General features: G+C 43.5%; 1 protein-coding gene across 3 annotated transcripts in view; it reads left to right on the top strand.

Annotated features, from left to right (window-relative positions):
• VGLL4 (vestigial-like family member 4) overlaps nt 1-17,425 on the top strand; it is a 156,090-nt gene that overhangs the window by 88,738 nt on the left and 49,927 nt on the right. For 2 of the 3 annotated variants that reach the window (XM_011994114.1, XM_011994113.1), the window contains exon 2: nt 14,352-14,541. In XM_011994114.1, the coding sequence (XP_011849504.1) occupies nt 14,352-14,541 (190 nt within the window). Of the gene's footprint in view, nt 1-11,790; nt 12,048-14,351; nt 14,542-17,425 lie in introns of those variants that run through there. The other variant, XM_011994115.1, reaches the window with a different exon arrangement.

Here is a 17,425-nt window from a genome sequence, read left to right on the forward strand (position 1 = left end):
CCTACAAACGTCCCAGGCACAACAATGCCTGTGAATGAACCACATCCTCTGATTTTTTTCTGCCAGTACTAAATTGTATACATTCTTTAGACGGGACTGGATTCAACAATGAGCCTTTTAAATAAGGGTTCCATGTCCGTGTGTCCGTTTCTGGGGTGATGTGGCAGGGACACAAGTACCACTTCACTATCATTTTGGGATGAGGACTGTCTCAATAAGAGAGCATGGGTGGGAGCTTTTATGAAAGAACATAGCAAAGGACAAGGACAGAGCTTATCCCTGGAGCCTGCTCTAGGGAAGGAAAGGAGGCCCTAGGGAATGAGCTGAGTCTAGGAAGTGGCCTGAAGGCTTCCAGCCTTGTGAAAATGTTTGTAAATAGTATCGCAGTTAAGTGATAGGATTAAGAGCCATAATGCAGGATGCTTGTAAATGTTTTCAGACACTGAAGACCAAGGAACACTTATTGCTGAGGAAGAGCTTGAAGAGGTGGGACTTGCACCCTAGACCAGACCTGAAAGTGAAGGACTGTTCCAGGCAGGCGGGAGGGGAGGTGGGAGGCACCCCTGCGTGTGCAGACGGTAGGAGCAGTGGAGTCTGAGGGGGAGGGGGAGAGACGAGAGAGATGGGTAAGGCTGGAGAGAGAGGGTGAGATGGGCTGATCAGGTTGAGGCATTTGAGCCTTTACTCCAGCAATCCAATCAATCAGGGACCCCGATCTCTCATGGTGGGAGGCAGGGTGGCCATGTTGGAAGACTTTCTTTCAGCCCCAGGGGTGAGGTGATGTGAGAAGGAAGAACACAAAGGATGCAGTTCGGCCTAATAGCTTTTATTTGCCTGAACCATACAGGTTCCTCATTAAACAAATATTTGCTAAGCACCTGCTTTATTCCGAGCAAAGCATAAGCTACTCCTGATTATATTGTCTGTTTCTTTTAATGTCTTTTGTATGAAAATGTGTCCCCAATTGGACTTGAGCTGAATTGTAACTGGGGACCCTGTGTTTAATCCAGCTTAGCTCTGCACTCTCAAATTGCAAATAAAAGGTACGTAATAAATGACTATGGGAAATAAAAATAATAGAAAAACAAAACCCAAACAAAAAAATGAGTATGTGATTGAGTGGCAGTGACAGGATTCACACCCCCTAACTATTACTACAAAAGAGAGGAACTTACTTGTTTCTAACGGAGCGGTCTGTGTGTACCACAGGCTCAGCTTCCCCAGCGATGGGATGGACTGACGTCAGGTCCTTCCGGTGCAGTGCAGTGCGGTGGGAGTGCACAGTATCACCTGGGTAATATCCTTGCCAAAAAGATTTAATTTAACTCAGATTTAATCATAAGGAAATGATAAGGCCACCAAAATTTGTAGGGACAGCTCATTGGTCTGCATTATTTAAAAACGTCAATGTCACGGAAGAGAAAAAAATGCCTTTAGATGAAAGGAGATTGAAGAGACATGACAACTTCACTGAGCAGTATATGATCCTTAATTAATCAAGTCGTCCCCCAACCCTCCCTGCCACCAAAAAGAGACAGACAGTTCAGTTGGGGAAGTTGGAATGTGAACTGGACATTAGATAATGACAATATGTCAACTTTAACTTTGTTGAGCGTGATAATGGTATTATGGCTCTGAAGGAGAATATCCCTGTTCTTAAGTATTTATGGGTGAAATAAGATGTCTCCCACTTATTAATACTTTCAAAAATCATAGCAAGAAAACGTGTATGCATGTAGCTAAAACAAAAATGCTATGCTAGGTGAATCAAGGTAAAGAGAATGGGATATTCTTGTTCTCATTCAACTCTTTGGGTAGCTTTAAAATTTTTTGAAATTAAAAGTTGGAAAAATTACAATGATTTACTTGGGTCCTTAGCTGTTTCAGCAGTAAGGTTTACTGAAGCTGACTTTAAGTTACTCGCTTTACCCGTCTTCAGGGTTGTCAGGCCCTCGAATGGTGTGCGTGCCCAAGTCCCTAATGCTGCTTCCACTGTGTCAGGACTGAGACATCTTTGAACTTCGCGTCCTGTTTTAATCCTTGGAAAATTCACTCTGTGGCTTCTGAAACCAGCATATTTAGCAATAGTAAGGAATACAGTGAGTTAAAGAATTTTCGTGGGATACCTGAATGGCTGACTAAGATAGCTGACTTGGGAATGTGTCCCCTCCCAGCTCCCTGCCCACTGCAGCTCTGTGGGGGGCTTGGAGCTGATAATGAGATTTCACGATCAGAATCACGGGGCCTATATACAGCCTTTTTTCAGCACTCTGTATGCCAGTGAGAAATTTGAACTGGTTTCCGGGACCACCATCTTACTCCTCAGGATCTGGACTGGAACCTGCTGCAGAGAGCAAGATCTCCTGTTTGACGGTAGCACACACGATAGTATTGCTGAGAAACGAGTAGTTTTTGAGTTGAAGCCAGCAGCACATGTCACATGGGATGCTGCCAGGGAGCTCAGCCCAGGTAGATGGCACCAAAAGGGGTGCTCTTGGGGCTGAGGCCGACAAGAGGCACTCAAGTCAGGTTTTGAAAGTGCAGATGAGTATGCATTGGCAGAGAGGGCTTCTGAACACATTCTAGGGAGGGAGAAAGGTGCGTGGAAGAAAGCCTGTAAGTCCAGAGTGTGTGTGGGGAGGAGGCGGCCCCATGCCGAGTATCACTCTGAGCCTGTGTGGGTTCACACTGCCATTTTCACACATGTGGAAACAGTCATAGAAAGTCAGGCAGCCGCGCCGAGATCATGTAGCCGGCGCCTGGTGGAGCAGATTTGGAGCACCCACTGACCCGTGCTCTCGGGCACTGTCTTCTGACCCCTTCCACTGGCTGGTGCTGACTGTATTCGAGGAGGGGGCCTCTCATGAGTAGGAAGAAGGACAGTTAGAGGTTTCCTTTGTTCAGCCATCTTATCCTTCAGATGGGAATTGCACCAACAGATGGAATCCAACCAACAGTGTAATAAATAAATTGCCTGTTCTGGGCTGGCCTTTCTATAAATTCTCATTGATTCGCATAGAAATCCCTCACGGTAGTTGAATAGAGCCTCAAGAGAGATGAAGAGACTGCTAAGATCATACATTTTTCTGACTTCACAGTCCACTTTCTACTGTTTCTCTGTCACTGGCCCAGAGATACAGAAATGAATGAGCTGCTCCGTGCCTCCCAGAACAGTATCCGGGACAGTGTGTGAGGTATTACACAGAAGAGCAGCACATGGCGAATTCTTCCATTAGGCAGCCTGTGGGCAGGGCCATTCTAGAGGCTCGGAGTGTTATGGGAGATCAGAAGAGGGAAAGTTTAGTTTTCCATTTTCTCTCTGCACTTCCAAGATTGTGCCTTTTTTCCTCCTCTAGTGGTCAGTGACTGATTCCAGGACTCAACCATCTCAGGGCCTGTGGCAAAGTCGTACCCTCTGGAATGCCCTCCAATTAAACAATGTTTTGAAAATGCAGATAGTAGCATATGACCTTCACTGCTTAACCTGTCACGTGGCACAGGGCTTGCAGACAGAAATTTTTTGAGTATTTTTACTAAAACACTTAAATTTTAAAGAGGTCATACCATTACCAGCTTAATCCCTCTGTTTCGTGGCAACCAGAGTCCCTCTGGAGGCTTGGCTCAACTGCTGAAGAGGTTTAAACAAGTCTCTTTTTTTTTGTTTTGTTTTTGCTTACCCTCATCCAGCTACTCCTTCTAAACATTTATAAGCTCTACCAGGGAGGAAATTGAGCCCCTAGCAAAGTGCCTGATTCCAATACCATCTGCTAACAATTTACTTTCATAACTCTCCTCCTTCTCATTAACAGTAAAATGTTACAAAAGTAGATTTGCAAGTAAATACAGTGCAGAATTTCTGCCAGGCTTTAAGAGCCTTTTCCATTAAGGAGGACTGTGCGCTTGGTGTTAAAGGTTCTGAGCTGGCTTTGTCTCCTTGAGGTTCACTGGTGATGTGTCGGGGCCATGTCAGTGCATGTGACCCTTTGGACCGCTGTTGTAATATTCAGGCGGATGGCAGTCCTCAGCCTGCATGAGCACAGCCACAGCAGAGCTCACGCTCTAAGCGGGACTGCACTTCACTAGTTTACTCAGAGGCCTCTGAGGCTGCGTGAGAGCCAGAGTCTAGGGAATGGAGGACCAAGAATAGAAGGTAGGTGTCATTACTAAGTCTGCATCAGGAAACCAGGGAAGTGGATGAGTGTTTGATCTTTTTCGTTTGTTTTCTGTTTGATCTTTTTGAATCTTACGATTTACAAAGCTAAAACCCAGCCTCAAACCTAGATCGGCTGATCTTCAGGCTGTTTGTGTTGTGTACACATCAGAGTTTTCTTCAAGCTGAAATGATATGTATAGTAAGACATTAGTTTGACCCCACTTATTCAGTGTTAACTCCACGGAGGTTGCAGTATTACATAATCTGTCAAGATACAGTTCAGTTGTAAACTAAATCCAACAGGGTCAATGAGACAGCAGGGACTTTTATTAGCCCTGAAGATAGTAAAATGATTTTTAAGCAGTATAGAACTTGCTGATTAAATGAATAACAATGTGTGGATGTGATAACAAGTTTTAATTTAAAGTATTTTTAGTGCTTTTCGGTATTCAGAGAACTTCAGTTTATTAAAAAAACACTTTAGTGTATATTCACAATGGATGTTGAGAATTATAGACATAATTTCTTTGGCATTATTTTATCTTCTCAGCCCCTGTAAAATTATAGCTATTAATATTTAAAACCAGACGTGCCAGCAGACACTATCCGTCCTGCACCAGCATCATCAGTCCTGTCTGGGAGCAGGTCCCACCCCAGACCCACTGCCTCCCCATCCAGAGGAGGCCCCAACCTGATTGGTGAACACACACCTAGTCCTCCTCACTTACAGGCAAGCAGAAGAGTTACTGAGAGGTCCAGGTTCCTCTGGCTAGTGCAGGGCAGATGATCACCAAGTCAGAGGGCCAGGCCGCAGCTGTACACTTCCCCCGTGCCCAGCCAGGAAACCCATTCTCCTCCCTTGCCAGCCCATGTGTTTGTTTCCTCCCGTGCTCAGGTGGTTCTGGTCTGGAAGCGGCATCTGTACGTTCAGTTGCCTTTCATCTCAGTCGGTCCCACTATGTTAGGTCAGACAGATGGAACAGTGGCAGCTGTTCATCCTTGGTGTCAGAACCAGGTGTCAGTCCTGTCCTCTCTTCTTTCCTCTCTGGATTAGTTTCCTGGGGCTGCCAGAATAAAATTCCGCAGACTGGGTGGTTTAAACAACAGAAATGTATTAACTCATTGGTCCTGGAGGCTGGAAGTCTGAGATCAGAGAGTCAGCGGGCTTATTTCTCCGGCGAGCTGTCTCCTTGGCTTGCAGATGGCCGCCTTCTCTTCTCCCATGTCCTCGCATGGTGGCCCTTCTGTAATGTGTCTTTGTCCTAATCTCTTGTTAGAGAGACAACAGTCAGATTGGATTAATGACCTCATTTCACCTTAATTACCTCTTTAAAGTCCCTGTCTTCAAATACAGCCATGTTCTCTGCGGTACTGGGGGTTTAGAACTTTCACGTGTTAATTCCAGGGGTGGGCATGGTTCAGCCGATAAGCTCCTCTTCCTCCCGCCCCCTCCCCCTCTTGTCCACCTTTCTCCCTCCTCAACTGTCTTCCTCCCATTTATTTTCCTCAACCAGTGAAGCATCTTGCACACCTAGAAAGATTATGGAAGTTGGGGAGTCTAAATCCCAGGTTTCTACTTCCAGTGCTTCCATTAATCAGCTTTGCGACCTTGGGAAATTCACTTAATTCTTGAAATACTAGTTTCCTCGACTGCAAGGCGAGAGCTCTTCTTCCCCACCTCCCTCACGGGGCTGCATTAAGAAAAGTCAGAACAATAGATAATCTTGCAATATGCTTGTAAAATAAAATACTCAGAGAAGATACAGGAAGGCTTCTACAAAGTATAGTGTGTATGAAATGATTTAGATTCCTTGAAATTCTAGTGAAGATGGCTTATATTTCACTTCTACCAGTTTTATTCTGCTGCTGTTGTCCTTAACTATATTATTAGCAGTCCAAGATAGAAGCTGTACTCTCTCAACACAATCTCATCTTTGCTCTTAAAAAACAGAATAGAGCTGCTCACAGCAAGCCGAGTCCAGGGTGTGGACCCTGCACAGCCCTTCCCAGCCCAGTCGGCTCCCCGAGGCAAGGTGGGGCTGAGAGGTACTTTGTGTTGCCACCCAAGGGCTGGGGGAATTGCAGGCGATCCTTGCGCTTGAGCAGACAGCACGTCACGGCCTTTATCTGCTGGCTCGCATTGCAAAGGCCGTCCTATAAAAAAAGAAAAAAGGGAGCCAGAATGGGACTAGCCACAAGTTGAACAATTTGAAGGAGACTGAATTCACGGTGTCTTCTTCCCAGCTGCTTGACCGTGAGACAAAGAAGTATTATTTGAAAGAAAGTGAGTAAGCCCTGGCTGCTGGGGCTTCTGCCCTGCACAGTGACGAGAGGGTGAGATGTGAGAGGGGCATGGAATGTGGGAGCTGGGTCCTCTTACCAGGGTGCCCTCTTGCCAGGACATGATGTCAGTCGGTTGCCATGGGCTGTGGTCAGCCTGAAGGAGACACATCAGCGCAGTGCAGCTGGCTTGGCCGACTGAGCTATGGTTTTGCTTCTTTGATTTAGGTTCAAACATGATAAAGGGGCTGGGAAGGGGGCTGAACATAAAGCCTTAGACACAGTGGAGATTTAAATTGTGGACTTAAACTCTGTTTGGCAAGGCATAGAGATCTTTGTCAAAAATCTATCCCTAAAAGTTACAGCAAGATACATTTGAGTATAGTTTACCCTCTCCTTCTCCATAAAGACATTCTCATTTCACCCCATGCTGTTGGTCTAATCTCCAGAAAATGCCCATAAATACCATTATTTTGATTAATTGCTCGGAGCCTTGCCATCACCTTCTCTGCAGCCTACACCCCAGTCTGGCGATGGGCCCACACAGTTGGTGAAGGGCCATGTGGCCGAGACCCGGGTTCCCATGCTTACGCAGCCTTACCCCGGGAGAATCCATTAATCCCCCTGAAACCCAATCACTCGCCCCATCTCTGTGTTGAAGGTCATGGCCTTGATTGTTCTGTTCTATGAAAATCGAATCTGCATTTGGTGGACCAGATTCTGTTTGTCTCAGGTTTCAGCTGGCTACAACTTTCTTGTAGTATTCGAATAAATGAATGGAGCTGGAACTTTTGAGAACTAGAAGAGTCCTTGTTTTTTTTAATGAAATCTCCCTTAATCATGAGATGCTAATAATTAGCTAATCTCAAAAAATTTTGTTAGTTGATTGCTTTGTTGAATCTGCTTTTTGTACCACTATGTAAAGTGTGTTCTGTAAAAATTTGGAAAGTATTTCTTGATTAGCAGTAAAAGGAAACTTAACTTTAGAAGATATATCTATTATGTAAGATGTAGTCCATTAGAGCCAAAAGTAGGCTGTCAAGTTGATCTAATCAAAACACTTAATTTTATAAGTAAACAGAGGTTAGGCCAGGCTCAGTGGCTCAGGCCTGTAATCCCAGCACTTTGGGAGGCCAAGGCGGGTAGATAACTTGAGGTCAGGAGTTGTAGACTACCCTGGCCAACGTGGTGAAATGAGCCGAGATCGCGCCACTGCACTCCAGCCTGGTGACAGAGCAAGACTTTCTATGAAAAAAAAAAAAAAAAAAAAAAAAAATTACCTGAGCATGGTGGCACATGCTTATAGTCCCAGCTACACTCAGGAGGCCGAGGCAGGAGAATCACTTGAACTCAGGAGGCAGAGGTTGCAGTGAACCAAGATCTTGCCACTGCACTCCAGTCTGGGCGACAGAGTGAGACTCCATCTCCAAAAAAGAAAAAGAATGGAGGTTGAAGAGACCAGTGCTATTTTGAAGCCTCTGGAGTTAGGTTCTGTGTGAATCAGTATTTTATGTCCCACTGAAAAAGAAGCAATCTTGGCTGTTAATATATGCCAATTATTTGTAAGATAAACTTCAGTCTTAGCAATATGAAAATGTAGGAAATAGTCTTAGAATCTTTGAGATACGGTAATAACAGGATTACACAATGGGGTTATATTTTCCATGGTTCCTCCCTGTGCTCCTCCCCTCTTTCCATTCTGATTTTGAAAGCAGAATTTTCTTTTGATATTTTATCAAAATCACATTATAGCACAGCATAAAGCGAGGTGATTGTCTTTTTTCATTTCTCTCTGTTAAACTTCTCTGCCATTGAAATAAACATGCTGATTCTTGTGAAATCTTAGGCCAAAATCTTTGCTTATCTTCTTTGGGGAAATTTGAAGGAATATTTTTGATCCATACATTAGAACTGCCACCATGACAAAAAACCACAGAAGTTAATTTTGTATATATTAGGCATTTTTCCTCATTTTATTTAGGCATTTTTCTAACATGTGCCTAGGTAAAATTATCTTCATGTAAAAGGCTGAATACATTTAAAAAATAAAACTTCTCTAGTTGTCATTGGGAATTTGAAAGAAGTAAAACCGACAGTTGTAGTGAAGCCAACTTGTAAAGCTTAAAATACGGGGTTACTCAACTCAAATCTTCCTTCTGTTTATTCTTGAAAAAGAAAGATAATCTTTTCTTCTTTTTCAATTGCCAGACCATTGTGAAATTCAGAATACACGTTAGGACCAGAGGAAAAGGCCTCTTGCGCTCCCAAGATAAGTTCCTTTTGGTGTATGTACTTTTGCCTCCCACCCTTGTGGTCAGGGTCTGTATACATTTCACCATTTATTCTTGTGACAATACTTTGCACAGCCTTCAGCGTGTCACAGGCACTCGACATACTGATTAAAAGCTGAACTGCCGCTTTATAAGATCTGATGCCTTCAAGAGCCCAAGTCACCTCAAGTGGTTCACTGAATTGATTTTTTTTAGCTTAATAAATAATAACGTTTTAAAAATTATTTGACTTTAATATTGTAGGGAGATGTAACTATAATAACAAAAGGTTTGTTTTTATTCCAGGGAAAATTCATGAATGCCTATTCTTAATTGTTTAATAGTTTAGTGTGAAAAGCCTGAGAGAAAAAAGAATCTAATGATATTGGAGCCTTACACTGCTTATAAATATATTCTTATTTTGGAGGAGGAAGAGGTAACATTTCTACTGAGACATAATTCACATACTATACAATTCACCCATTTAAAGTCTATAGTACACTTCAGTGGTTTTTAGTATATTTAGAGTTATGCAACTTTTATCACAATCAATTTTAGAAGGTTTTTGTCATTCCCCAGAGAAACCTGGCACCCATGAACTGTCACCTCCCATTCCCCCTTCTCCCAGCCTCCAGCACCCACTCACCTGCTTTCTGCCCGTGAGCCTCTCTCTTCTGACATTTCATAGAAATGGAATCAGACAGTATGTGGCCTTTTGTGTCTGCTTTCCTTCACTCAGCATACTGTTTTCTAGGTTCATCTGTGCTGTGGCTGAATCAGTATCTTATTTCTTTTTATAGCTGCATAATATTTCATCATGGATATTTCATTTTTTACATCTGTTAGTTGATGGACATTTCGGTGGTTTCCACTATTTGGCTATTTTAATAATGCTGCTATGAACATGCATGTATAAGCTTTTGTGTGGACATGTTTTCATTTCTCTTGGTTATGTACCCAGGACTAGAATTGCTAGGTTATATGGTAACTCTATGTTTCATCAGTTGAGGAGCTGTCAGATTGTTTTCCACCGTGGCCATGCTGTGTCTGGAGTTGGTTCCTTCCGGTGGGTTCTTGGTTTCACTGACTTCAAGAATGAAGCCACAGACCTTCGTGGTGAGTGTTACAGCTCTTATAAGGTGGCACAGACCCAAACAGTGAGCAGCAGCAAGATTTATTGTGAAGAGTGAAAGAACAAAGCTTCCACAGCATGGAAGGGGACCTGAATGGGTTGCTGCTGCTGGCTGGGGTGGCCAGCTTTTATTCCCTTATTTGTCCCTGCCCATGTCCTGCTGATTGGTCCATTTTACAGAGTTCTGATTGGTCCATTTTACAGAGAACTGATTGGTGCGTTTTTACAGAGCACTGATTGGCGCATTTTACATACCTCTAGCTAGCCACAGAGCGCTGATTGGTGCATTTTACAATCCTCTTGTAAGACACAAAAGTTCTCCAAGTCCCCACCCCACCCACAAGTCCAGCTGGCTTCACCTCTCAATGCCACTTTACAATTCCACCAGCAGTGTACACCTGTCCCAACTTCTCCACATCCTTGCTAACACTTTTGTATTCTGTCTTTTGATCATAACCATCCTAATGGGTGTTAGTGGTATCTCTTTGTGGTATTGATTCGCATTTCCTTGATGGCTGACAATGTTGGACATCTGATATGGTTTGGCAGTGTTCCCACCCAGTCTCATCTTGAATTGTAGCTCCCCTAATTCCCACGTGTTGTGGGAGGGACCCAGTGGGCGATAGCTGAATCATGGGGGCGGTTTCCCCAATACTGTTCCTGTGGTAGTCTTAACAAGATCTGATGGTTTTATAAGGGAAAACCCCTTTCTCTCATTCTTATTCTCTCATCTGCCACCATGTAAGACATGACTTTCGGCTTTCTCCGTGATTGTGAGGCCTCCCCAGGCATGTGGAACTGTGAATCCATTAAGTCTCTTTTTCTTTATAAATTACCCAGTCTCGGGTATGTCTTTATCAGCAACGTGAGAACAGATTAATACAGTATCTTTCCATGTGCTTATTGGCTATTTTCATATCTTCTCTTGGGAAATGCCTATTTAAATCCTTTTCTGTTTTTTGTTATCTTTTTAATTGTTGTAAGACTTCTTCATATATTTTAAAATAGATCTTTTAACACTCCTTATTCTGTAGCACCTTTATCTTTAACATATCCTAAAGCTCTGTAAACTGCCCGCCCTGTCGTCTTGCCTCATTGATTCAGTAGGTCAGTATTCACTGATCATCTACTGTGTGGAAGGTGGTGTGCTCTGCACTCTCAGGTTTATTCAATGAATTAAATGCCACCTGCTTCCAGAAGCACAAAATAAAGTAGGGAGGGAAGCACCAGAGTGATAAGTTTCTATAGATGTTCAGAGGAAGAGGAGATGACTCTCAGCTGGAGGAATCAAGGACAGCCTGATGGAGGAGGCATTTTAAGTGGTTTTGCAGGATGCATGAACTTAAATGAGAAGATTTGGGGAAGAACAAGTTCTCTGTGGAATGTTGATGAGTCTAGTGTAACTTTTTGGGCTGAAATTTTTAGGGCTCATAAAGAGGAATACTAGGAACAGATTGGCGGTGGGGGGAAGGGGGCAGGGGTGGGGTTGGGGGGGTATTGAAAGCAGCTCTGCTGGGTTTCCATCTCAGAGACTGAGATGCATTAAATGACAGAAAAGCCTGTAGTTAAACTCCTGTGAAAGTTGTTCAATCTCACGGTTGCCAAATTTATTTGACCCCAGGGTCACCCTTGTTTTTTTCGATGAATAACATCTGAGGCACATACCTCGAGTTTTGCTGTCTTAGTTCACCATTACACAAGTAACAGTTTCTTAGTAAATGTTGGTTAGTTGGTTGGTCACTTGTTGATCATAGAATTGCATCAGTAATTCTAAGAGTTGGAAAGAACATGACACATTAGCTAGTCTAGCCCCTCGTTGTACGTTGTACGGAGGGAGGCCCAGAGAGGGGAAGCACATGCCCACATTCACCCCGTGCTAAATAAAAGAAGAGTCAAGATTGCAATGCACGTGTCTTTTCTCCTAGACCAAATGTTTGCTTCGGTTTTACTAAAATAATTTTAACCCACCACACATACAGCTGTTACCACTCCTGTCTAAAATACAAGTGTTGGGTTAGGGCCATCTAGGGAGGGGCCCCAAAGATGCATAAAGGCACATAATTGAACGAACCTGTCGCTGACCTTCTGTGCAGGTTCTTTTCCTTTGCTCTAAGCCTTGTGTAAGGCTGCCCCGTCTTACGATGAGGCGTTGTCTGATTGCAGAGGCCATGGGTTCTTGCCTCCAGCTAACCTGTTAACTGGTGGATCCTGGGTAAGTCACACTATGTTTTGGGGGCACAGCTTCTTCATCCATCAAATGAGGCAAACTGTGTTTCCCGCGGTCCTTCCAGCGCCAGCAAAGTGAGATGCTGAAGTGCTACAGCACACATTTACCACTGTCTCCAGGGGACCTGGTGGAGGCTTCTGTCACAGTCCCTGGTGAAGGATACCTGGAGTGCCTTCATGGGGCCTGTAGCTGTAGCCCCAGCCCCAGTCCCACCCCCAAATCTCCAGTGTTTTCTGAGGATTCTTGTGGAATTTTTTTCTATGTTAGACATCAGTGATTTAGTCTTAAAGATAAGCAGTGCATCCGTTGGATGAACTTAAAAATGCAAACAAGCACGAGAATTTTTACTAGGTTGGAAACTGGGGAAGGGAATGGGAATGTTGTTCTTAACCCAAGGGTTTTGCTTTCCACGTCACAGTGTATGCTGGTGGAATGAGTGATGGCTCCTTTTTTGGAGTGATTTCAGTCTGTTGCTGTAGTGGTTGTTTTCCATAGCAACCCCTGTTGCTACACAGCTGGCATCTAATGAAATGATGACCACAGCTTGGGGGTCCAAGCCCAAGGACTCCTCATCCTCTCGCATCCTGCCAGGGGTATTGAGAAACCCTGGGTGGAGAGGAGGGTCAGCTGGTACCATTTTGATGAGGGTTGATTTACAGTTGCTGCGTTCCTAGGGGTATCATCAGGGCTTCCCAGAAAGTTAGCTGGGTTTGGGCTTCTGAAGCTTTCCCGTGGAACACCCTCTTCTCTCTTTGTGGAGGAGGAAGTATCACAAGATAATTAGAAAGGATATTTTTCTAATTTATGAAAGTATAAAGATGAGCACTGCTTTTTTTGTTTTTTAAAATGAAAAGTTACTAAATAGCGAGTATAGGCCAACCAAGATCATATTGAATTTCTGAGTGTGGCAGGCCAGCGTGGGGCCTGTGTTTTAGGTATCTCATTTAAAATGGAAAGTTCCAGTTTGCTTTGGGGCCAGAATCCTTAAAAGAAATCCTGGCTGGAGGTGTATTATGGGTCACTGTATGTTTGCTAGTTTATATCTTGCTGACTAAATTGGCCAAGTTTTTATTTTTCCTGGTAAATATTCAGAGGGTTTTTCCTCACTCCTTTCTCCAACAAAATCATATTTGTCATATGTGTATGAAGTAAATGCCTGTTGACACTGTCCACACATCTGTGATGATATGAAAATTAGTGGTGGCAAACAAAGATCCCTTTTCTTAGGTACCACAAGGCCTCAGATGAAGTTGACTTTATCCTCGTATTACTCTCAAATTGTGACCAAATGGAAACAAAATTGGTCAGGTCCGAGAGACCAAAATGTACAGTACAACAAAAGGGTTATTTGTGAAAAATTTAGGTGCTCCCCCCATGTGACTTAGAAAGTTTGACGTTTTCTTTTAATCGTTCGTCGTTATAAAGTTTAGAAGGTATACAACCTTTATTACTATGAAAGGCTATGCTTATTTTAATTCACAATGAGGCACAAAGTGATTGCCTAGTACAAAACCTTTTAACACCAAGATGTCAAATCAAATGGAAATTTGGACCCTAATTTGATTGCCTAACTTCGAAACATGTTTCAGAACTGCACTGACCTACATATTATGCTTGTGATAAGTTATATGCTGAAGTTTTGTGCTGATAATATTTTAATGTGCAATTTTTAGTGTACTATAAGAATTAAAAGTTTATTTCCCGTTAAACGATGTATTTATATTTCTTTTAACTTTAGGGGCAAACGTGTGAACTATTAGCCCATAAACTTTCCTCATTCTTTTAAAAGAAATTAAATACCAAGACTATAATAAAAAAACAGAACAAGCAGGAAAAGTGAGTTGGGCATAATGGTTTCATGAGTGCAGTGAGGTCATTCTCCTGTCCATATCGAGTGGAATACCCATACGTGAAAAGACCGTTGGTATTTTAAATTAACTTTTGAAATTGTTTACAGCAAATGCTTTGGTGTTTTAAATTAACTTTTGAAATTGTTTACAGCAAATGCTTTTTGCCTCCTCCCCTGCTATTTTACTGCAACTTTTTATTTTAAACTCTACCCTAAAGAGTGATTGTGCTAGAAAACCACGTTGATGTAAAATGTCTCATGGTTGGCAGCTAACCGCACTCAAACCGTGTTCAGGGGATGGCAGGCGGCCCCGTCCCATTGCCAAAAACTTTCCACTGGGAGTAGTTTTGCAAGGGGCTGGCTGGGCGGGCAGGGAGCCTGGGGGACTGAGATGGGGGCCTTTCTCCTGCTCGGTGACTACATCATCTCTCTCTGCGTAGGTGAAGCTGCTCTCAGGGGAGAACCCAGAATGCAGACCCTGCCGGTGGCCTCTGCCCTCAGCAGTCACCGCACTGGCCCTCCCCCGATTAGCCCCAGCAAGAGGAAGTTCAGCATGGAGCCAGGTGACGAGGACCTAGACTGTGACAACGACCACGTCTCCAAGATGAGTCGCATCTTCAGCCCCCATCTGTGAGTTCCTCTGTTCTTATTTTGGCTGAAGGGTGCTCCGTGCTGGGGCCCTATTTGTTTTGCAACTTTGTGCTAATTCTGATGTTATCATTTACATACTTTATTTGAAAAGGATATTATTTACAAAAATACTGCTCATCTGCCAAGAAGAAGGTAGTAAACTCATTTTGATAACTCGTGGTGAGATGGGAAGTCTGACTTCTCTCCAGCCTATTTGTAGGACCTGTCGCCTGTTAAACGCCATAGAAGTTAACGTCCCCTTAGAGCTTCTGTGAGTAGTCGAGTAGTCCTCTGCTAAGCTTCGCTTTTTTTGCCTGTACATATTGATTGTTTTTAGGGGAATCAACATTTAGTGAATGTCATTATGCACCAGACAAATAGAAGGGAAGCTCAGCACCTTTTTGACCGAGCAGACGTCGGTGATGTTCTTACTCAGGAGTCTAGGATTGTACACACGGAGAAGCGTTCGTCCCACCTTACGTGCCCCTGGTACAAACTTGGGACCCTCCCATCAAGGGAAGCCAGCTTCCTATGCTCATGACAAGGTGCCACTCATCACATCCAGCCAGTCCTTGATCTGCCACTGACACTGTCTACCTTCTTGACACGAATTGCTTCAACTCTTTGGGCCTCAGTTTTGTCATTCGTGAAACACAGGTTGAAACTACAGGCCTCTGAATCTGTGCGACGTCACCGTGTTTCCATTGGAAAAGCCTCCCGCTTCCGTGCACCCAGCTTCTCCCCTTTGCACTCTCCTCACGGCACACGCCCTCCTCGCAAAGGGAGAGGCTTCTCCCCAGTTTTCAGGACTCGGAGACACCGCACCAGCTGCCCAGAGAGTCTGCGGGGACAGTGGTGAGGGCAGTTGGTGTTCTCGGAGTTATCTTGCCAATCCTGGCAAGATTGCACTGAGTATCCCAGGGAGTAGCTTTGCGTGTACAGGTACAGAGGTCCTCCTCCTTTCCCCTTCCCAAGCGTTCACTCCAGCATGAGTCAGTGTTTCCTCATTATTCAAGATGCTCCAATTCCTGAGGGCACTGCTGTTTCCCCACAGGAAGGTAGAGCAGGGAGGGCTCCTCCTTGGAGGCAGAGCTTCCGCAGAGAGGTGGCCCAGCTCCCGCCTCTGCTGCCTCAGCTCCAGCGTCCTTGCATTCCACTCGTTCCAGTCAGCTTGGACTGTTGTGTTCAGTCATAAGACACTGACAGAGGTATTTATCCTCAAATAAATCACTGCAGTGTTAGTCAGAGGCTGAGCCTGCAGTCTGGAGCCCTGGAATTTGCTACCATCAGGAATCCAGCAGGAAGGCCCTGCAAACAATGCACTCCGCAGGCAGGGCTCGCTTAACTCCTGGGTGCTCAACTGTTGCAGTTCATCCTTGTATTCCTGCGAATTTCTTGTTCTTTCCCATCCGCTTTTCCCAAACCCAAATAAGAGCATTTGGTCTTTTTTTTTTCCTTTTCATAAGTAAGAAAGAGGAAGGCAGCCTGCGGATGAATGTGCCTTAATTTAAATCCTGATTCTGCCACACAACAGCTGTGAGGCTTTGGACAAGTCACTTAATTTAGCTGGGCCTAGTATCCTTGACAGTGATGTCCTTGTCATTGGACAATGACAATGATAATAGTTAATGTATAGAGCTATTATGAGGACTAGAGTTAAAATATGCAAGGAGCTTGGTACAGTATAGCACTTAGTTGATGGGAGCTGTTATTTTTATTCCATTGTTCAGATATTGGTTATGATGATAGAGAATAAGAATATATACATATGTATATGTGGTGGATTTAATGTTTGATAGTATGTGCCTCTTAGTTAGAATTCCTGGATTCAAATCCCACTTTCTTTATCTTTCATCGCAGATAATATTAATTCCTTCCTCATAGGATTACTGTAAGGACTTAGGTATAGTGCCTGGCAGATAGTAAGTACTCAGCTTTAGTCATTGTTAATATTATTATTAAAATGTTCAGAAAATGATTTTGTGGCTAGGCGCAGTGGCTCACACACCTGTAATCCTAGCACTTTCGGAGGCCGAGGCGGGTGGATCACCTGAGGCCAGGAGTTCGAGACCAGCCTAGGCAACATGGCGAAACCCCATCTCTACTAAAAATACAAAAAACTAGCCGGGTGTGGTGGTGCATGTCTGTCATCCCAGCTACTTTGGAGGCTGAGGCATGAGAATTGCTTGAACCTGGGAGGCGGAGGTTGCAGTGAGCCAACTTGAGACTCTGTTTAAAAAAAAAAAAAAAGAAAAAATAATTTTGTAACTCTCTTGATGGCTACAAATAAGACCTTGATGTGTGGGTCTGTGATGACACTATAAATAATGTTAAGTGTAAATAATAGAACCACCAAATTTTATGTGCAAGTCACAATTGACATTATTATGCAAAGTTTTAGGAAAATAGAAACAGGAGTGACTCCGTCTCTCAGACTCCCTTAAACCAGCCAGGTGGCTCCCCCCTCATTTTTTTTTTTATTGTGGCATAAAATATATATATTACAAAATGTATTTTCTTAACCATTTTTAATTGTACAGTGTTAACGAGGAAAGGCAATCAGTGTAAGGTTAGGTCCTTCTGAGTGTTACTTGTTTGCTGTGTGATAGTTATTAAATCTAGTAACATTACCATTGTTTGTACTGTGTTTTCTAAGAACCTAATGACATTTCACAGGCAGATTGGAAAAATGCTGCCTGTCTGTCTTCTTCGTGTTGTAGAGTATTTAGTGCTACTGTTTGATGAGATGTTTCCCGTTTGGGCTATAGCATCTCCCGCCTTTATATTTAATGCCTAAGAAGTTATCTGCAATAAATTACAGATTTATAATTATTTGAAAAGGAACAGCCTAGTGTATTTGTCTCTTTAAGCAGATTACAAAATG

The sequence above is a fragment of the Mandrillus leucophaeus genome, unplaced genomic scaffold (assembly GCF_000951045.1).
Source record: "Mandrillus leucophaeus isolate KB7577 unplaced genomic scaffold, Mleu.le_1.0 Scaffold442, whole genome shotgun sequence".
Taxonomy (NCBI): domain Eukaryota; kingdom Metazoa; phylum Chordata; class Mammalia; order Primates; family Cercopithecidae; genus Mandrillus; species Mandrillus leucophaeus.